The sequence below is a fragment of the Takifugu rubripes genome, chromosome 2 (assembly GCF_901000725.2).
Source record: "Takifugu rubripes chromosome 2, fTakRub1.2, whole genome shotgun sequence".
Classification (NCBI taxonomy): Eukaryota; Metazoa; Chordata; class Actinopteri; order Tetraodontiformes; family Tetraodontidae; genus Takifugu; species Takifugu rubripes.
In genome coordinates, this window is record NC_042286.1 from 15,278,806 (window position 1) to 15,301,703 (window position 22,898).

The 22,898-nt window shown below is 46.3% G+C and overlaps 2 protein-coding genes across 2 annotated transcripts in view; both read right to left on the reverse strand.

Annotated features, from left to right (window-relative positions):
- The window catches only part of LOC101079637 (transmembrane protein KIAA1109 homolog), a 235,245-nt gene that overhangs the window by 66,431 nt on the left and 145,916 nt on the right, over window positions 1-22,898 (reverse strand).
- On the reverse strand, window positions 666-9,476 carry LOC115247129 (guanine nucleotide exchange C9orf72 homolog). The gene is given in 12 exon segments (XM_029827578.1): window positions 666-1,176; window positions 3,579-3,688; window positions 4,385-4,442; window positions 4,587-4,822; window positions 5,526-5,642; window positions 6,125-6,197; window positions 6,879-6,943; window positions 7,738-7,833; window positions 8,410-8,531; window positions 8,534-8,889; window positions 9,283-9,334; window positions 9,417-9,476. Coding segments are annotated over 10 exon segments (1,386 nt in total). The 5' UTR covers window positions 8,856-8,889; window positions 9,283-9,334; window positions 9,417-9,476; the 3' UTR covers window positions 666-989.

A 22,898-nucleotide genomic window follows, 5' to 3' on the forward strand; every position in this document is an offset into this window, starting at 1 on the left:
GGTCAATTGTCCACTGCAAAAGAAAAATAAAGCACACGTTTCCCACTAAACTCTGCTGATGTTGTCCAACTCAGGGATGAGCAGGGCTTTAAAGTTTGAGGATTGAAATCAGAATCTCTATCAGTGGCCAAAATGGCAAATGCAGACACTAATGAAGACTCTTTGTGAGCTGGTGTTAGATTCTGGGATGTTCAGGACTCGTGCTTTCTGAATACCCTCGAGGCTCAGTGACGCCAGTAATGAGCTTTAACCTTTACAAGCAAATGATGGGCCAATCATTCCAGAAAATGGCAGCAAGAAAGCTAATGTTTCACATGGATAAATAGCAAATCGCTACATTGTTCACACACTGGTGAGAAGAGGGCACAGATCACCCACATATCAACAACTTTGCCTTTGTCTCAACTTGTCAAATGACTTGGGATTAATGTTTCTTGCATGTTTGTGCCAAAAGTCAATCAAAAAATAAATGAAGGTTTAGCTTGAATCCTATCCATGTTTCAGTTTGACTCGAAAGGAAGGCAGGTTTACTTGAGCGGATCTCTGGTGTGCCACAGTCAACCTTAGAATTAGTCCAAAGGAAGAACGGCACCAACATGCCAGCAACACCACAAATGAGCTCACCCTGATGTGGATGAATCCTACCGTCGGCAGCTTTGGATATCTCTGTTGACATTGAGATTTTTATTGAAGAAAATCCTCTTTTAAGTTTCAGGAACAAATTGTTGAGGGTTCAAAGGTCAAATGGTGTCATATTACATAGTGAATAAAACCCCTAATATTTAAGACACTATCTCTTTTCAGAAAGGCAGTTCAGCACCCTTTAAATGAAATAAATGAATAGAGCCAGAATAATGCAGATCCTTTCAGAGCTTTCAATCTTGAAAATGAACCTTGAACCTTGTAGTGGCATTCATGTGATACAGGAACAACACAGACAGTCGCCCGAGTCCGTCGTCCATCCATGGTCCAAAGACTGGCACACGGAGTCAGAAGCTCAGGAGTGCGTCTCGCTCCTGTACGCTGGTGTAGAACGGCTTCCCGAACACAAACGAGTGCAGCCCCCCCCTCAGCTTCTCCGCGAAGGCCATGACGATGTTCAAGTCTCCTTCCACTGTCAGATCCAGGTCCGTCTTCAAATTCCGCAGAGATCGAAAGGACTTCTGCCCTTTTTGCCTGTGGGAGGGAGGGTTTCATTAGCATGTAGCTGCAGCGGTGGGCAGGGATGCTATGAATTATGTATGCTGCTGCACGCAGCGAGCCCAGTATAAACCATCCTGTTGAGGCACCTGTAAACGAGCGCCCTTCGACCACAGGCTGCTCGCTACACCATAAACAAGGCTGCTTTTATGCATTCACACAAAGTCAAACTAACTTTCAGCTATTCATTGAGATATTTGCACAGATGGACTAGCTTTGAACAACACACATTTAAGCATCTGTATAACTTGTTCTCTTTATTTTAGGGCTAGAATGGTTGAACCCATTGCAGATTTGCAGTGACACAGGCCACAATTCTCAAGGAGGTCCATCTCTGTCACACACAATGCACGTGACCACGTGCATTTTACAGTATTCTGGCTTCTGTTCACACATGACACAGCGAAGCACGTAAGGGCTGCGGTACCCTCCTCTCCTAACAGCTACCCTGCCAAAGGTGTTACAGGTGTGACTGGAAATGTTTCCCTGCTCAACAATCTTTTTCCCGTCTGGATACGAAAACAAAGACAGCACTGAGAAGAGCCTTAAAAGAACGGCTGGACTGACATCTGGCCCAGGAACATTGGTGATGGCTCTCATTTACACAATGAGTTGCAGGAGCTTGATAACAAGCAGACAACAAGGGATTGTGATGACATCACAATCACCCACAGCCGGAGGACATCACAGCTGAGACCCAAGACAAGGACAGGTCAAAGCAAGAGTGGACGAGGACGCTTCATCAGCGCGTGACCAAGAAAAACAGCTTACGTGATGCCAAACATGGCAAATGTCCTGGAGGGTAGAACTGTCACGTCCCATTTTTGAAAACCTTCAGAGTGAGATCGATGAACAGGCTCGTCCAGCTAAATGTGAGACGAGGATTGTCCATTAGTCGCACTAATGGGTCTCCTTCTGAGTCTGGATACATCAAACTGATTTAGTTTTAGCTTTATGTCCAATTTTCCCTATAAAAAGATGTGAACAGTTTCCACTTATGGCTTAAAAAACAGGGAAAAGATGACCAAAGGGAGCGGACAGGGTCGGGGGGGGGGGCAAATTAAATTTAAAAACTCAAAATAAGTAAGCAAGCAGCAGAAAAGTCTGTTACTGAGACTTTAAGATGAAATTTGAAGCAGACACAGCTGCTACAAGGACATGCTAATAAATACAAAGAGAAAAATGTCTGTTTCTTAAGATTTAGAAATCAGTGAAGAGAAAACAGTGCTGATGTGGCGCTAGCGGCAGCAGCAACATGATCCTCCTACGATGAGCAGGAGCAGCGGCCTCGACCACGTCAGGACTTTATTTTTGTTCACAGCATTATTCCCCCAGCAGCGGTTGCTGTGGAGTAAGCCTTGACCAACCCGAACTCTGACACCCAGAAAGCAACCATCAGAGCAGCATTCTACCTCTGAGCCTCTGAGCAGAACAAAGTGAGGGAGGCCATCTGGACACCAAGGGCTGGGGCCACGTCCCAATTAGCATCGGGAGCATCAACACGTCTTTCTGTTACGCCACCATGAGCGACAGAGGAATGTCCAAGTGATATCCAAAAGCTGTTCATCAGGCCCAGTTTCTCTGCACTGTGACCGAAGCTGTATTATATTGATTTTATACCAATTCACAAGGATCTCAATCATTCGTTTACGTTGCATTGGTGATTCCTCGTGTAAAAAAATCCCTTAAATTAACAACACAAATTCAGAATGTCACAGCAGCCAAACTGTGGTACATTTAAAGTACCTTTAAATACAGGCCCCAGAAGGTCTGAGGGGTGCGAGGGAGGGTGAGCCTCCACCACTCTGGAGCTGGGAAACACTCACAATCACAATCTAAAAGGAAATAAAGACCCTTGGCCCGGCCCAAAGTACCTGAGCTTTTACCAGGCACAATGTGATAACGTTGGCTTCTAATTACGTGTGGGTAAAGGATTTAGTGCAGCCAAAGCCCCTTTTGTTTGGGATTTTGATGAGCTGGACCTTCCTGGTTCTCCAGTATACGGCCGAAGATCACCAACAGGTAAACAATCACTCTTTATCCACACCTTTGTTCTGAAAAGCTGCAGGCAACATCCTGGGCACCAAGTTCTGACAGTAGTTCACCTTTTTGAGGGTCTACAGACAAATTTGACCCTAAAAGATGGTACAAAATAAAGTCTGGTAAATAAAGGTTATTGCCTTTATTTGGGAAATAGAGATGAGTTGATTTTGACTAACTTCAGACTAACTTCAGACTAACTTCAGACTAACTTCAGGAACCCATCAGTCAAATCGAGATCGGGAGATCCTAGTTGGTTTCATTTCTGGTTCACCTACTGAGATGTTTTGGGGAGTTTTGGAAGGCAGTGGCATGTTTGATGCTCGTCGGTGTCTTACGTGTCATCTTCGATGTACTTGAGCAGTGTGAGGGCCTTTCTGTGGAGCAGCAACAGGAACTGGGCCAGGAAGGTGCTCCGAAGGGACAAGCCGGGCTTCAGCATGAACACCTTGGTGCAACATGAGATGTCAATTAGTGCTCCAGGCTGCAGCACGTTCCTCCAGGAACACACTGCAGCTTGCAGTCACGTGAAAAGCCTTCAGAGAAATGTACCCTGGGGGGCTGGGCATGAATTCTACACTTGTGCGTCTGTGACATTAGATCCAGTGTGGAACAGCAGCATTCAGGGGCAGCACAGAGAGGCTGGGGGCAGTCACTCTGTCTGGGTGCCATTTATCCCCTTTTCTATTCCTAATTAGAGTCACGGGTGTTAGTGCAGCCAATCCCAGCAGTCCCAGGGGAGCGGCAGGACCAGGAAGCTCCTTTTATTCCATTAAGTTCTCAGATTCACTTGGAAACTGTGGATCGAGCGTCAGTCCCACTTTCCATATCAAAAGAGACATTAAAATAGTTCAGCTACTTTGGTTTGCATTTTTGATGGTTCTGAATGCCTTTGGAATAGAATTGCTTTTCTTCCACTATATTTAGGGGCAGAGAACCTCTGCAGCTGTCTGGAAAACACATCGAGTGTCAAAAGACGGCTGTTTAGCTTCCTCTCATCACTCCTGCACGTCTAGCACCTGCTAGCAGCTAGCAGGTAGCAGCTAGCAGCTAGCAGCTAGCAGCAGCTCAGCCAACAGCTGCTCGTCGCTCCCCTTTAAATCATCAAGATGACAATGAGCAGTTGGACAATATGAAAACTCACCTCATCTATAAACGACTTGACCAAAGTGTCTCTGTGTGCAACATCTTGAAATATATTCCTGAGGAATACAAAGGTGAAGAGATCAGCATTTTTGCTTTAGCTCCATCTTCACACGAGCCCAATCACCTGTATTATGGGCTGTTATGAAGACAAGCAAAGCTTCTCCAAACTAAAGCAGCCGCTCTGCGTGTGTGTGGCTCACAGGTCAGGAGTGAAGGTTTCGCTGGTGTGGATGATCGTGTCGGGGGGGATGTCCTCCTCACTGTCCGTCTTCCAGAGCGCACTGAGCTCGGACCGCATGTACCGGCGCTGGTTGTAGACGTGCTCGTGGCACGGAGGCATCTGCTTGACCGTGTTGACGTCAACATCGATGTGCGTGGTGGGGTAAGTGGAGTAAAGCACCTGGCGGAAGGGCAGAACGAAGCTGCCTGTGGAGTCCTAGGAAAAAGCAAAGCCATGACCACCACCGTTGGCTAACCCTCAGCTACGACAGCCAAGTCTCTGACCGGTTTAGGGTTAGTTTAGGGTTAGTTTAGGGTTAATGAATGATGCCGGTGAGTTGCTGGACTAGAGGCAACATGAGGCAACGCAACCTGGTTCTGGACACAACAAGCAAAGGCAGATCCAGCCTTGTGAAATGGTTTATTATTGATCAGAACCACTGATGCACAAAGAAAGAGGGACCAATTTTCATATTTCAGAAAATGTTTTCTATTCATGTCCAAGATGGACCCAAGATTTCACGGTTCACTGGCCTTTCTCTCTCCATCTCTAACTCACTAATTAAGCAATAACATTCCGCAGCATCATTGACTTGAACGACTCTATCTCAAATTTTGCTGCGCAGTAAATTGGAGGTGAACTTCTTTGTGACCCTCATCTAAGCTGACCATCATAAAATTCACCTAGAATTTGCCTGCTGACACTTTAATAGAGTTCAAATTAGTGCTAAAGACTCAGAACTCATTTGCATATGGCTGTGTGCTGGACTGCTATGATGAAACATATAAAAGTCGTGTGCAGATCTGAGGTGATGAAAACATCGTTCTCAGTATATCAGAACAGACAAAAGGGCAGAATTAGGAAAGGATCAGGCTGCCTTCTAAACCCCCCCGGCTGAGGTGGGAACACTGCTGAATACCTTAAGGAGGCCCTGCACAAACAGGCCAGTGTCATATCTGAAGGACGCCTCGGCTCGACACAGGCGGGAGCACCTCCTCTCGGTGGGGGTGAGGAAGAGGCAGAGGGTCCGCACAATCTGAGGAGAAACAGCATCAGATGGGGAAGAGTTAGAAGGCTGCGAGGCAGAGAACAGCGTCCTGACCTTTGGCTTCTTCCATAAAACAAAGGCTAAATTCATCTCCAGCAAAGGTGGGATGTTCTGAGGAAATGGGGACACGGAGAGTTGGATCATTCTCAGAGATTATGAGATTATGCTGTGACAAGAAGGTGGCGGCCATGTCCAGTACCGGCTATAACCAGAGCAGGAGCCGGTCCGGTATCAGATTACAACATTTCCAAACAAAGGTCGCTAACATATGTCGCTAATGTGAAGAAGCCTTTCAGATGTGCACCCAAATCTAACTTTTCCTCTTTGCTAACCTGTCTGAGCAGTTGGGACGTTCCCTCCCTGAGGAGCAACGGCCAGCTCCCAATCCCAAACACAGTTGAGTTACCGACACAATTTATGGGCTGGAAAAGTACAATTATCTCAAAAACAGTGAAAAAAAAGTCCTCTACCTTATTTATTTTCTCCGGATTGCTTCCCACCACGATGGAACAGCCGCATGTCTGCAGATGGGAGCTGATGGCCCTGAAGCACCGAGACAGAGGAGCAATCAGCTTAATCACCTTCTGGGAATTAGGAAGAACCTTGCAGGAGTAATGACAGAAACTGTGGTCACGAGCCTGAAGTACAAGAGGCACTGGGACAGGATTTGGGTCCGACCCACCAGGAAGTGGCATCTGCTTTAAGATTTATGAACTTTGCATTCCGTAATCATTTCATTTGTTTTATATTTTCCGACTGATCGTCAGGCACCTGCTGTACAATAGAAACATGATCAAATTCCTAGTAAAAGGTTTTAAACCAAAGTGTTATATTTAGAGACAGGTGGACCTAGTGACTGGATGAGGGGAACTTCCGGACTCTTTATACTGGACCCTTAATGGGCTGCTCCTCAGTAGAGCACAAAGTTCTGGACATCCTCAGGGGAGAACCGGCAATGTCCAAAACTGCTAACTGCTGTTTGTCTTCATGTCGAGAGTTAAACTAAATATTGTGTTACTGCCATAGTCAGCCAGCTCACATCTTCTGCTCTGCCACCCCCATCCAGCCCAAAAAACCTTCACAGATCTAATCTCCTCTGGCGAGGAGCTCTCAGTGCCTTCGTGGTCAAAAATCATGATTCTGATGTGATGCTGATTCAGCTTTCATCCTTCCTCCAGAAGGAAACTTCTGCTGCGAGCTTCATCACCCCCCAGTCCTGCTTACTTGTGAAGGAAATCCTCATGGCAGCTATCTCCAATGTCATCATCATTTAGCACAGTGTCTTTTATCTAAACATGGGGAGAAAACAAGTTCATTTTTAAAATTAGCTTTTAAATTAGAAGCAGTATCTAAGAAATGTAAGTTAATTCCAAGTTAATCATAAAATGGCCCTGATATGCCAGTCAATAATGTTTTTAACGTTTAGTGTCTGTAGCTCCGCCCCTCCATCCGTCTATCAATCACCGGGTCAGGAATGTTTTAGCATCCAGCGTGCCGCTTCCCAAATATGTCTGGCATTATTCCACCGAAATAACAGCGTGATCACAAAGTCGGGGCAGAAGATGGAGGGGCGGGGCAGAAGATGGAGGGGCGGGGCAGAAGATGGAGAGGCGGGGCAGAAGATGGAGGGGCGGGGCAGAAGATGGAGGGGCAGGGCAGAAGATGGAGAGGCGGGGCAGAATTTGAAGGCTGATGTCCAAGTTGCTGGGTTTTTTCCTGACGGGTTCGATTCAGCTAACTTTGGCTAAATGAAGGCGGGGGCATTCCAGAAATCCTCTACAGTCAAACAACACTTCGTAGGACACGAGCGCGCATGCAGGCGGGTCAACAAATTGACTCAGTAATAAATTGCTTGTGAAATAATAACGGTGACTCGTCATTGCTAACATCTAGCAACACATGTTTGTAAGAAGGAAGGGGGGGGGGGGCGCTACCAGGGAAGCAGTAGCACATTAGAAAGCACGATTAGCATGGTGTCACACTGAGTGATGATCGTAGGAGATCTCAAGATACCCTGAAAGAGTTAAAACCTTCAGAGATAGCAATGAACTGACGAGTTGGTTGTGTGGGGTCTGCTGCTCACATCGATGTCTTCTGGCACGCTGTGGGTCTTCATGGACGCCAATAACTCCATGATGGGGATAATCTCCAAGCTCAACACTGAAATGATGTTGTAGCCCTAAAATGTGAGGAAAACAATTGATTCAAGCAGTTTCTGACAAGGATATGAGTATCTTTAGGACATATAAGTTATAAAGAAGAAGCAAGATTCCGCTACTTGTTGGTCCCATAGAACTTTAGGAAAACCAGTGCTCTTGGCCGATCTCAGAAACAAAGCTCATCACTTGCTTTTCATTGCAGATGGACATATTTTTGTTGCTTTTACACTTTCAGAAGCAAAGTCAGGGGAAGAAGGAAGTGGCCTGAACAGTGTCCAGGACACCAAAGCCATGAAATGATGTTGAAAAATGGCAGGTTTGATGATGTCATCAAACCACTGATGACAACCACCATCTCATCTGCAACCACTTCCTAATACAGCAAAGGCCAACGCATTCATCTCTTGGCTATGATCACATGCCCTCCTCTTCACTGAGGAGACCTCACACGAGTTATTATTGTCCTTACTCTTCCAATCCCGCATTGAAAAAAGGGGTCAGTCTATAAGGAGAAATGAAAGCTCAAACCACGTTTGCATGCGACTTCTATGTCCCCGCCTGAACCAAAAAAGCTAACTCATGAAATCAAAGGGTACCTTCTGCATCCAAATGCGTCCCTTGCGGATGACGTGCTTGAGCCTCTCCACACAGATGTTGTGCAGCGGCAGATAAAAGGCCAGCTCCGTCTGCGGCAGGATGACAGACAGGGCACATGTGTTTTGTCCCCCTTCAGCTCACCATCAAATATCAAAGACACGATGATGACGCCTTTTTCTGCCAGGACAAAGAATTTCACATCCACGGCGCCGCACTCAGCGCTACGCAAAATCTCCCCGTTAAGAGTGTGATTGGCCAAAAATGTGACTTCTCCATCACTGAGGAACACCAGATGATCACACTTTGGGGCCCAGATGTGGTGCACCCTTGGACCCAGGATGTTGTCCCAGTAGGCAAAGGTGGCAGCCAGCAGCGGGCATTCCCCTTCAAGGGCCACCTCCGTTTTGGCCACCGCAGGAGACTGAGGTGGGCCCCCGGAAGACATGAGGGATGCAGTCGCTGTCTCCAGAGTCACAAACCTGCATCGAAACACATCATTAGACGAGCACAAGGACTTCAAATATAGCTGCATGCTAATCACAGGCAAAAAGAATTAGCCAGATTCTATTTGGAAATAAGGGTGAAAAGGCCCGTTTTCTCTATGGCATCTTTCTGGAAGTGAAACTGGATGATTAGAGACGTTATTAGGGTTAGGTTTCTTTTTTCTCGTGTATGTTAAACATGAAAATCTCTCAAAGAAAGACTATTAACACAAGGCCGGTGATTCTGAAAGCTCCTGTCAGGCTCAGATCTGAAATAAGGTTCGATAAAACGGAGCTGACAGATGAATTTATCTTGGACACTAACTCGGCTCCTGACATGAATCCGACACATTGTTGGATAAAACACAAGCAGACAATCCAAAAACCTACAGGGCTGATGAAAGATCTTCTTAAACTACAGCGGATATTCGCAGATTAGCGACTGGAAAAGAAGAAAGTGGTGAGTGTAAGATAATTGGGAAGGATACAGACTGAAATCTACCAATAAAAGAACGTAAACTCACCCGCTCGACCTCCCCTTTCACCGCTAACCCTGACACCCAGAAACCTCCCTCCGCAGGGAGCCAACGCGTCTGCAGATCACTTCCTGGTACGTCACACGCACGTCACTTATTTATACGGCCGCGCGCGCCCTCTAGTGGGCGATATTCGACTCAATGATGTCATTGGCACGTCAGGGTGCCACCTTGGCCACAACGATGTCTGCAGTGATGCTTTGTGAGGAGCAAATGGGAGTCTCACCCGCAGCTCCACCTTTGAGAGGCTGATCCAGGTTCTTTGTGTCACCAGTGCAGGAAATAAAGATGTGGAGGGATTCGAACCGACACTCACAGCAAGTCTTAAATACAGAAACGCACTTGAGGGAAGTTGTTCAAAACTCACAATGTCTTTGCTGAGATACGTCGCAGTGGGACACCAATGGAATAGTTTGCACCGGTGGTTGTAAATGGCCCATCTGCAATTCAGACTTTCCAGAACTCAGGATCCAAAATGGTGCATTCCGTTGGAATGTCTTCATTTCATGAATGTTTTCGCATTTTTCCATAACAACATGTTTTTATTTACCTGGAAAAGTCAGGGTGAGGATTTTAGGAGGCGATGGACCCTGGAGTTGTGGTAGCCTCACATACAGTTCACTTTAAAAGCACAATGGGACATTTCCCATTTCTAATGAATCATAGAATTTTAAAGATTTTTTTTTTTAACCTTGTTGTGAACCTATGTTTCCATGCCAAACTGTAGGTTGCTGCTATTTGTCACTTTATATACATAGCCAGAACAAAATACAATATATAGCTTGAATATTGCCCCGACCATTTCACCCTGTATCTTCCCTTTATTGGGGAACCAGACAGAACTCTCAGTATTTTTAATCCCAAAGCAGGAGACGGGCATGGTGGGTATCAGTTTAATTGACATCTGAACCCTCCGCTATGGCTACGAGGGGTTCCCAGCACCACAGGTGAGGCCTGTTTGGAGTCTTCAGATGTTGCTGCTGTTACCTGCTGGGGCTTTTCATGGCTGCTGCTCTTCATCCATACGAGCTGCACTCAGACCATGTCTAAGCCTAACCCTAACCCTAACCCTAACCCCTAACCCTAACTAAACCTAACCCTAACCCTAACCCTAAACCTCCCTAACCCTAACCCTCTAACCCTAACCCGAACTAAACCTAACCCTAACCCTAAACCTCCCTAACCCTAACCCTCCCTAACCCTAACTAAACCTAACCCTAACCCTAAACCTCCCTAACCCTAACCCTCTAACCCTAACCCTAACTAAACCTAACCCTAACCCTAAACCTCCCTAACCCTAACCCTAACCCTAAACCTAACCCTAACCCTAACTAAACCTAACCCTAACCCTAAACCTCCCTAACCCTAACCCCTCTAACCCTAACCCTACCCTAAACCTAACCTAACCCTAACTAAACCTAACCCTAACCCTAAACCTCCCTAACCCTAACCCTCCCTAACCCTAACCCTAACCCTAACCCTAACCCTAACTCAGACCAGAGTCTAACCCTAACCCTAACTGTAACCCTAACCTAACCTAACCCTCCCTAACCCTAACCCTACCCTAACCCTAACTCAGACCAGAGTCTAACCCTAACCCTAACCCTAACCCTAACCCTCCCTAACCTAACCCTAACTCAGACCAGAGTCTAACCCTAACCCTAACCCTAACCCTAACCGTAACCCTAACCTTAACCCTCCCTAGCCCTCCCTAACCCTAACCCTACCCTAACCCTAACTCAGACCAGAGTCTAACCCTAACCCAACCCTAACCCTCCCTAACCCTAACCTAACCCTCCCTAACCCTAACCCTAACCTAACCCTAACTCTAACTCTACCCTAACCCAACCCTAACCCTAACCCTAACCCTAACCCTAACCCTACCCTAACCCTAACCCTACCCTACCCCTAACCCTACCCCTAACCCTACCCCTAACTCTAACCCTAACCCTACCCCTAACCCTACCCTACCCCTAACCCTACCCTACCCCTAACCCTACCCTAACCCTAACCCTAACCCTAACCCTACCCTAACCCTACCCTAACCCTAACCCTAACCCTACCAGAGCAGCTCTCTTTGCCTCTTTCATATTCACTTCCTGTGTCAGGTGATTGTTCGACAGCCAGCCTGAGTTCTGTTCCCAAACTTCTATAAATGAAATGAGAGTCCCTCTTTTTCTGGCCTGTCAGCAGCAAGTAAGCCCCTTTAGTTTAAATTTAGCTCCCTCTAAAGTTTTCAAGGTCGCCTCCAGCCAGCCCTAATTGTGCTCCTCCTGGCTGCTCCACTGATTTCACTTCAGCCTGTGAGAAGCCGTCACTGCAGCACCAATTTTTTTGTCTTGGCTAAAATCTTAATGTAGAACATTTTCCGCATGGATACATGTTTTTCTGAGTTGAATGTGGGAATCAGGGGTTTTATGGATGCATGCCCCTAACTGGAGACACAGCCTGATGAAGAGATGCATCATCCTCCAAGTAAAGTTGCCTCAAGGCTTGTTCCATTCTTCCTTTTATCAATCTTTTCATCTTCAGCATGTTAATCCTTTTGTATTCTCCTCAGCACCATTACAAAAAGGAGAGAATATGTCCATGTTTCGGGTCTTTTCTAACCTCCCAGCAAACACCTATGCCCGTTTAGGCACAGAACAAAACGGCAAGTTGGTGGTAATACATTACATATTAGACGTTGCTTTTCAGGCACTTTACAGCTGTGGATTAGATCAAAAATGGACTCAGACCCACTAAACGCCCAGTCAGAACACACAGCCGATCGCCACGCTAGTAACGCTGTTACTCTCTTCCTTGCAGGGACTCTTGCACTGAAACAATCGTGTTTCGCCCACTTTCACTCCAAGTATACGACAGTCGGAGGTTTGTCCTTCGAGCCTCGGGTGCTGACTCGCATGGATCGTTATCACCCTCGGTGCAAGAGGTCTGCCTTCGTGGTCCCTTGTTTGAAAAGGTAGCAGCTTCTCGGGCTGTCTCATCAAAGATCTCCTCAGAAAGAAAGGGTTATGAGAAATCTACCTGTCTCATGGCACAGATGGGAGAAAGTCTTATTTGAAATCTGTCAGCAGACGCCGGAGGCAGCCTGTCATTTTAGCAACGTGTGCAGGAACAAGTGGGAAACCTGAACTAAACGAGAAACAGAAGAACAAAAGAAGTGCTGCATGTGACACCACATCTTATAGTATTCTTTCATGTGGAGGGGAAATGTAAGGTGGGAAAACGTATTTGCCCTTCTAGTTATTAGTCACACGTGCTCATACAAACCTGGATACACCTGAAACAACCAGGAATGTCATTAGAACACACAATTGGAAGGAAAGGATCTGGAACAACAACATGCTAATCTGGCACAGATTGATGAGAAAATGGTTTTATCCAAGAAAAAGCTTTTATGATCATTTGTCAAGTCACCCATTCCCAGCATGCAGACAGGGAGGCAGGCAGGCAGACAGGCAGGCAGACAGACAGGCAGGCAGACAGGCAGGGAGGCAGGCAGACAGGCAGGCAGGCAGACAGGCAGGCAGGCAGGCAGGCAGGCAGGCAGACAGGCAGGGAGGCAGACAGACAGACAGACAGGCAGGCAGGCAGGCAGACAGGCAGGCAGACAGACAGGCAGGCAGACAGGCAGGCAGACAGGCAGGCAGGCAGACAGGCAGACAGGCAGACAGGCAGGCAGCAGGCAGACAGACAGGCAGGCAGACAGGCAGACAGGCAGGGAGGCAGGCAGGCAGACAGGCAGGCAGGCAGACAGGCAGGCAGACAGGCAGGCAGACAGACAGGCAGGCAGACAGGCAGGCAGACAGACAGGCAGGCAGGCAGACAGGCAGGCAGGCAGGGAGGCAGGCAGACAGGCAGACAGGCAGCAGACAGAGGCAGGCAGACAGACAGGCAGGCAGACAGGACAGGCAGACAGACAGGCAGGCAGACAGACAGGCAGGCAGACAGGCAGACAGGCAGGCAGACAGGCAGGCAGACAGGCAGGCAGACAGACAGGCAGGCAGACAGGCAGGCAGGCAGGGAGGCAGGCTCCTTTTATGCCCACCGCCCAAACTTCCTCAGAGCCACCTCCAGGGTCACCCGGGAGTCCTGACTCCTCCTCCTCTGGCCCTGGGTAGAACCTTGCAGCAGAGCTTCAAAAGCTGAGGTCCAACTCTGCAGAGAGCAGAATATTCATGAAGAACCACATCGTGAAGATGCATTTCCAGCAAGTCCACAACAGGAGCATGATGAGCTCACGCCACTTGTGCTGCTTCAAAGCTGCCTCCATCTTTGAAACGTGCCACAACAATGATCAATTCAAAGAAGGGAACTTCAAAGAAGCTGGTGTCCTCTCGTGCAGCTGCCAGGGGCCGATCACTTTAATGAGCGGATAAAGCAGGAGTTAGGGACCAGCTGCACGGGCAGGCGGCAGTGGAGCGGGGCATCGGTTCTGATGGAAGACCAGGCAGAATGATGTCCAAACTGCTCGTTAAAGAAGATCTGAAAGGTTGCTTTGATGCCTGAGCAGGACCTTTAACAATAACAGCTCACAGGCATTTTAATTTCTACGTGCTTCCTAAAGTCTGCACAAGCTCCCAAATCCCTGGATGGGTCCAGCTTCTGCAGGTTCCACCATTTAGCAGACACAATTCCACAGCTGCTCTCATATAATTCTGCTACTCGTTAAAATCTCAAGATGTTTTCGTACATCTCTGACAGCCGAATGCTAAACCCCGCTGCTAACCCTAACTCCTAACTCTAACCCTCCCTAACCCTAACCCTAACTCCTAACTCTAACCCTCCCTAACCCTAACCCTAACCCTAACCCCGCTGCTAACCCTAACTCCTAACTCTAACCCTCCCTAACCCTAACCCTAACCAAACTCTAACCCTAACCCCTAACCCTAACCAAACCCTAACCCTAACCCTAACCAACCCTAACCCTAACCCTAACCAAACCCTAACTCCTAACTCTAACCCTCCCTAACCCTAACCCTAACCCTAACCAAACCCTAACCAAACCCTAACCCTAACCCTAACCAACCCTAACCCTAACCAAACCCTAACCTTAACCAAACCCTAACCCTAACCAAACCCTAACCCTAACCAAACCCTAACCCTAACCAAACCCTAACCCTAACCCTAACCTAACCCTAACCCTAACCCTAACCCTAACCAAACCCTAACCCCAACCCTAACCCTCACCCCCAACCCCCCTCCTACCCCTAACCCTAACACACCCACAAACATAGAGGGCAATCCAGGGGGAGTCCCGGACCCACAGACCCCAGCCTTCCCACAAAAACCACAAATCATACCATTCATTTCTACTTTTTCACATAGAACCACAACCCTACAGTACACCATTAAACAAAACTTTTCAACCATACTACACCAACATCCGGCCTTCTATAACCACAAGATCATCCTAGCACACAGAAAAAACAGAAACCTCCATTCCATACTCACCACATCCAAATTCCCGGACCAATTCATCACACCCCGACCCAGACATAGCCAACACTACCGTAACAGAAAATTCATTCAAAACACATACACTGGTACAGGGTTCCCCACGCTAGGCCTCACCTCCATCCATTCCACCAACGTAGTCTACATCATCACATGCACCCTCTGCAATAAACATTATATAGGTGAAACACAAAATTCCATACATACCCGTCTAACACAGCACCTTTACAATATAGCAGGAAGTCGACTTGGCACTACCCTTGTCCGGCACTTCCAAGAGCATCCAGTCAGCCACCTTATTATCTCGGGGCTGGAAACCAATAACTGCTGGACAGTGGGACAGAGGAGGAGAGCGGAACGCATATGGATCAACAGATTAGGCACAAAGACACCACATGGCCTCAATGAACACCCATAGAACTCATCTTTCCCAGTCAGCCAATTTAAACAACTTAATATTCTTACAAGCCGAACCAGTTTCTTACCTACCTATGGATCGACTCATTTATCTTCTACCCTGCTTTTATTACATAACTTCGTTTTCTCTATTTTATTACTAATTTATTTTTATTTTTATCTATATTGCTTTCCCCCCCGGGGGGGCCCTCACCCTCCGCACTCCCCTACTTTCCCGATCAGTAGGCCAGTGCAAAAAAAGTTTCATTCCAAACCCTGAACCCTAACCCTAACCCTAACCCTAACCCTAACCAAACCCTAACCCTAACCCTAACCCTAACCAAACCCTAACCTAACCCTAACCCTAACCAAACCCTAACCCTAACCCTAACCCTAACCCTAACCTAACCCTAACCCTAACCAAACCCTAACCCTAACCCTAACCAAACCCTAACCCTAACCTAACCCTAACCCTAACCCTAACCAAACCCTAACCCTAACCCTAACCTAACCCTAACCCTAACCCTAACCCTAACCCTAACCCTAACCAAACCCTAACCCTAACCTAACCCTAACCCTAACCCTAACCCTAACCAAACCCTAACCCTAACCAAACCCTAACCCTAACCCTAACCCTAACCAAACCCTAACCCTAACCAAACCCTAACCCTAACCCGTTAGCGTAGCCCCCCGGCTTCTTTGATCAATCTTCACATCACATTGACTGCTGTGCTGTTGCTTTGAGCCACGAGCTTTTCTGCTCTGAATGCTCCGTTGTGTTTGTGCCACGACCTGTGTACGTGGGCCCAGCTACCATCCGTGACGACCCCACGGTCTCATCCTGCCATCTTCTCTGCTGTCTGCCCAGATGTGATGATGCTCATCGCAGCCTCCATCGTTGTGGAGTCTCCGAGCATCGGCACAGGCTGGATATTAGCAAAAATGAATGAGATGGCAAATGTTCGTTGTGAACCATTAGCAGGGATCCATCACATCTCTGCAGCCTTTGAGCAAAGTTGAGGAAAGTTGCTCAGCATATATCTGAACGCGGTTCAATCCGTTCACAACAAAAGCCCCTTTTAGAAAGAGGTTCTCTCCAGCTTTGCTTTCAGGAAACTTTATTATTATATTTCATATTTATGCCTCCCTCTGCCTGTCCAGCAACACGCTGTTTTTGGAATTGGATGCCCCAGTCTCGTGTGTGTGGTTCCTACAGGCCCCGGGCTGGTGGCACTAACTGATAGCCCCACAGGCTTCAAGGGCCATCACGGTGCTCAGGGCCTCAAGTTCCACCGTAATGTCTGGCTAATGCATATGCCTGCTTTCTGTCAAGGAATATGAATAATGGCTCCTTTTAAATTACTCTGTAATCTGATCATTTAACTGAGGCAGAATGACCAGCTAATTAATAACTTGAAATTGAAGCGTTTAATACCATTTTTCATAAATGTCGTGAACAAGCCTTGTCTAACTTATCAAACCATTTCTCAGAGCAGACTTCTGGACCCAGTTGTAATCATCACTATTGGAAGTTTAAAGGTTAATACTTGAGACTAGCATGTAGCACTGTACCAGAGATTATAAACTGGGATGTTTTCCTAATGACCTTGCAGCAGATGACATGTTTGATGGCAGTTTGGGGAGACCCAGGCTCTGCTGGTGTTCCCTCAGATAAATGGGAATTCTTTAAAAAAAATAAAGTTTGTGCCTCATTGTGTCGGACTGAAAGGTCTCAGTGGACGCTCGTACATTTTAGTATTTCAAAGGCATTTTGATGCACTGGGTGTGAATCTGCATGTGTGGACACACGTCGGTGGTGATCCTGTTATTCCCTCAGCACCAAGCCTAACCCGAGTTACTAATACACCCATGAAAGTCCACATCCATTGTCTCTACAATTCAACCTTTGACTTAAAATTTGGTCCATTTTTTGAGGCCCATTAAAGTCAGCGTCAATATATTATTCTTTAATATGGGTGATTTAACACCCAGTTCACAGACTCACCTTTGTGCTCTCCTGGGCTGTGTTGATTGTTCTTTAGGGGTTCATTTAGCCCTTGTTGCCCTCATCACCATTGTGCTTTCAGACACCATTAAGTGGCAACCTTGGTCTGTTTTTTCCAGAGCGATCTTTGTTAGCCCACAACGGTGCTCACCAGTTAATCTTTGATTAAACTCAGACAAATTCTACTTGTTGTGTTTTGTGGAATTCTCCTATTTCATCTTTAATTTTCTTTAATTCTTCTTTAATTTCTCTTTAATTATTTCTGTCTAAGGGATAAAATGGTTTCATTGACTAAAAAGCCAAGACCTACCTGGTCGCTAGGCTAGTTGAATGAGCTCACTTTAAGTAGCATCTGCACTTTGTGCCCATGTGACCCTTCTGACTGGTTAAAGGGAGCGGGAGATTTCAGTTGCTACCTGTCCACATTCTCACCTGGTGTCCGGCTGCTGGGTGAGTTTTATTGGGTTTCTTACTTTCTGCTGGCTTTGTCATCTGCTGTCATGGTGGCTCCTGCTGTGCTGTTGGGTCTACTTGGTAAAGCTAATGATAAGTTCTGGATAAGTCTTGGGTTTGTTTGGTATACTTGTGTCACTCTCACTGTCTCTATGCTCCTAAACTTAATTATTGATATTGTGATGCTGTTAATGGAGATGGATTTGGTGTTTGACCGTCTTTCTGAAGCTTTAAATGTTTGTTCAGGTTGCTTTTTCCCTTGCTTTGGAATGTTTGATTGTTTGACCAGCTTGTAGCAAGGATGTCCACTTCCTGGTTTGCCCAGTGGTTTCTGGGAGCTGTAGTCCAGCTGTGTTTCCTCTGGAGAGACAGAGGCTATTGGGGCTGCTGGGCTATATCACATTTGCCTTTCAGACGTACATAAATGCTTGGGATTTGCTACTTTGAATGTTATTAATGTGTTTCAAGATTTCATTTGCTGCTGATATTTGATGTTTGATATTTGAATATGATGCATAATATGTGTGAAGTATTTAAAATGCATTTGTTCACTGACATCATGCTATTTAACTTTTATGCCCGATCAGGATACAAAATGAATTAGTCGTATTTTAAAACATCTGGTGTAATGCTGTTTAATATTGCAATGTGTATGTAACTGCTGGAAAGTTGTGCTTATAATGCACATGAGTGAAACCTTGATTTCCTGATTTCAGGTTTATTACCTGCTCACTGCACTTTGGAAATAAAAACAAAAAGTGGGAAAAAATTGAATAGAGTAATATCCTTATAGTTTGGACACCAAGTTACCCTTTCCGTGGGGAAAACGGAACACTACTGTTAGCCTCTTTGATACTAAGATTATGCAACACTACCGTATGAATGACCATACTCCTTTTTAATTCCTTCAGAATGATGCCAAACCTACGCAGTGAGTGTACGCAATTAAACGATGCCTGACGAGAGTCGTGCCAGCCATTCTGCTATCGTATATGTGCCACAAACAGGGCAGGCGCCATGATCCTATCTTCAGAAATGCTTCTAAGCTAACTGCTCACCTGTAAATCTCCTGGTTGTGGTCCACACTTGCACATCACAATGTGCCCACATGGAGATTCAGCCTCAGGTGGGACCTCAGATTCCCAGATCCATGAGCGCGGGTACCAAAGCCACTTTCATAAGTTTTGCAAGTTTAAATACAGATTTAACACTCTGATAACAGATCTGTTATCTACATGTGGATTTCAGAGTTTAGGATTTCAGGTTGAGGGGAAAAAAAAGCAAATGAAACTTTAATCACTGACGATCTCGTGTGTTTATCTCCCACCTTCCAGTCTCATAGTAATTGGACGTCTCCACTCTGGGTGCCAAGAGTGTGTGTGTGTGTGTGTGTGTGTGTGTGTGTATGTACGTTTTTGTGAGGCGGGGGTCATTTTGCTTTGTCCTACACAATTCTAAATGACTGTTTAAGGGTAAAGATGGATGGTTTGAAGGTTTGGGATAGAACTGGTTTTAGGTTGGTGTTGGGCTGAGAGTCAGGACTTTAGGCATGTTTGGCTGTGAAGGTCTCCACAGAGAGAAATTCACAGTTTTTTTTGCATGCAGCTATAAAGGGGGAGCCCCTCCCTGGACCCAGAATTAAATGTTGACTCATTGCAGTAGACACCAGTGAATCAGTGAATTTGAACAATGCCTATTTAATGCTGACTGCAATGCTTATTGTATGGAGGATTAATGTCTGAATGAATCAACGCCCAGCATTCCTTCCTCTGTGATTTAGTGTCTGTGGGAGGAAATGGGGCAGCGCCGTCGCTGCAACATTAATCACTCATCATAATTCATCTGTGGCCATCATAATTCATGGCCAGCTAGAACAACAGTGATGAGATCCACTGACATGTTTCCTGACATCTTTCATCCTTCACCATGAACCAGCTTCCCTCTGTGAAGCTCCACCTGTTGCCAGTGAAGCCCAAAGGATAATCCCTCCCTGACTGGAATGTTCAGAACATTCATGCTGGTGGCCTCCAGGGTACTTTTTTATACACACATCTGTACTGGGGGGTCTTCCTCCGTTCCTCCGTTCCTCGCTGCTCCAACGCTGTGGAGAAGGCTGTAAAATGAGAAGAGTGCACCGTGGGGGTGAACAATGGGTGGGTTCAATGCCTGGGGGGGTTGCCTGTGCAGCACTGGGAGAGGACTTTCTTTTATTGTGCTCATCTTTCATATCGCACCTTCTGCTGACACTTGCCACAAGCTGCGTCTTAATTGGGCCGTGCACACGTTTGGCCAGAAGGAGGTTAAATGGAGCTGATGGTGCTGTTTCATTAGGAAAAAGAAAACACATCTTTACCAAAAAGAATTTAAAGAGACAATCGGAATTAAAAAAAAATAATTTAGTCAGGGGAGAATACTTCTATACATTATCCAGAAATAATAAGGAAAAAAAGCTTACATGCTCATTTTCTATGTGCGATACACAAATTGAGCCACACTTTGTTTTTCTTCATTTTCTGAAATCTTAAAATCTTGTGTCAGAGGATTATGAAGCCATGTTTAACAATCCGGAACTAAAATCAGCTGACAAACTGACAATCGGTTCAGACCTCAAAACGGGAATCAAGAAACGTGTGTGTGCACATGTTCAGGAGCCAGGCTGCACCAGGCTGCAAGGTGGAGCGGGCTGTTAAAGCAGGAGGCAGGTGTGGATGATGAACTGGAGACGAGTCCCAGGTGTGTCGATCTCAAGATGGGCGTGAAGCTGGAAGCAGCCCCGCCCAGCCTGGAAGGAAACAGAAGGGGAGGGAGACACTCGGGATGACTCCGAACACATCCATGCCACTCTAGACGACATCATCACTTATTATTTGAAGAAAAAGTGCCAGAGCTTCTGACATCCATTATCCTGCCCTCTTTCCTCTCAACACGAGCGCCACCGTTTCTTGGCTGTGTTTTATTGATGACTTGAAATATGGCTGACCTTTTGTGTCAGCTCTGTGCTTTGTGAACACTCACTGTCCCTTGGAGATGTTTAGAAATCCAACTTTTCCTTCCCACCTTTGTTTGGAGCGATGCTGCATTTCATCTCTGGCAGTTTTAATCAGGACGATAAATGTGCTCAGGTGCCCATAATGCCCCCCAAGAAGGAAGTACTTGTTTGTTCAAGGCTGCCAAGCTCTCCACTGGGTGGGTCTTGTGTGGGCTGGACCTACCGGCTGTGCGGCTCGGTTCCTGACTGACCTTTCATTATTGTTGGTGCATCACCAGTGAGACCTGGGACAAATGGAGAGCCGCTACGGTGGATGCCAAATATTTTAGATTGATCCAGGTGACATGAGGGCATGCACCATAGAGGGAGCAGCGTCAGGAGTAGCCAGGCAGTAAGATGATCATGATCAAGACTGTCATCTGTCCAGGTTTGGCCCAGTCGTGCCACCGCATGAGGATGTGTGGGCAGAGCTCCTCTAAACTGTTGTTTGACTCTTGTTGAACTCCTGTCGGGCAACCTTACTGTAAGGAGCACTTGAAAAAGGAGGATCTCATGCAACCTTAACAGAAAATGTCTTTTCATGTCCATCAGAAGTGTCGGAGATCTCCACATATCATGGCTCATCCTACAGACTCCATTAGCTGAGCGGAGCAGCCAGCCCAGTTTCACTTTGCTTCTCTTTGATGAGGCTGGGTCTGTTCTGACAGATGCCTTGTGAACATCTTTAATGATGGGAGACATGATTCATGCCAAGCTACAAGGTCCTGAGCATTAATGCCTTCTTCAGTGCCACCAAACCTGGATGCTGAGTTTCCACTGGGAAGGAGCCCATCAGCCCAGTGTTAGTTGGATCTTTTCCCCCTGATGGAACTAATACCTTCTGAACAACATAAAAGACCATGAATCATCCATAAGCGTCATGTTGCAGGATGTCCGTCCACAAACGACATCGATGGTGCACCAACCCTAACCCCAATCCTTGCATACAAAACGACACAAAAGACCATTTCACCATTAACACATAGCAACATTTCAAATTTGCATTTTCTTTTATCAGATAGTCAGTGAAGAAAAGGGCTACTGAGCATTTCTTCTGTAAATGTAGACACAGGTGACTGCAGGGTTCCTCGTGTTGCTGGGTGTCAGCTCAGAAACTGAGCAGTAACCTAGACCTGTGAGAGGAACCGCGGTCCAGGCGGGGAGCCGCGGGCCAGGAAGGGAACCATCTGCATTGTTTTGTCACAAGTGCAGAAGAAATGAGGCAGATTACGAAGCAGAACTATTCAATGAAGACTGGGAACAAAGAAGCTGTGTGAGATGCAAATCAGACAAAGTTCATTTGGAGCTTTTCAAAACGGGACTAAAACCAAATGAACTCCAATTTCAGGGGTATAGGTAATGTTTATTTCATTTTTGAAAATATACCAATAAATTTGTATTATGAAAACACTTTTACAACCTTGAACATTTTATCACAACAAGATCACACAAGTTAACACCCAACGTTCCTGCATCACAAAGAGTTGCCCTTGTTTTACTGCCCCCCCCAAACATTTAAAACAGTTTCAAGTAAATATTTTAATAAAGAAACAAATAATACAATATTTCACCACAACTTTAACTGCCATCGATTAAATATCCAGTGCTTTGGAGAACGATCCAGACACACAAGGTTTAAAAGGTGATCAAGAAAAATGAGAGGACGAGAAATTCAACTCATAAATCTGCAAAAGTCAAAGCTGCTTTGCTCCCAAACGGTGCACAGGCTGCTCAGCCTTTGGCACTATGTCTGGCTATCCACTCTTTCATATCACATCCCGGGATTTGTCTGACAGGGAAATCTGCCAATGATTTGTTGCACTATGGGATGGGTTTAACATGCCATCTCGACAGAACCCTAACCAGAGCTAACCAGAACCACCTTTACCCACCGGTGCTATTTCTCAAGACGAGCGTTGCCGGACAACAGTGCCGCGGCTGTGCGAGCTAAACTTTCTCTCTGTAACAAATTCCCACCTGAGGTCACAGCAGTGAAACAAGGATGTGGTTTGAAAGTGTAAAGATTAGTGAAATGTAGCCCTCCTGATGGTCATTTGTTCTATTGCAGTGCGACTATTCTGTTGGGGACTGTAGGGATACTTTCAAATCAGTTACATGAATCAATCCG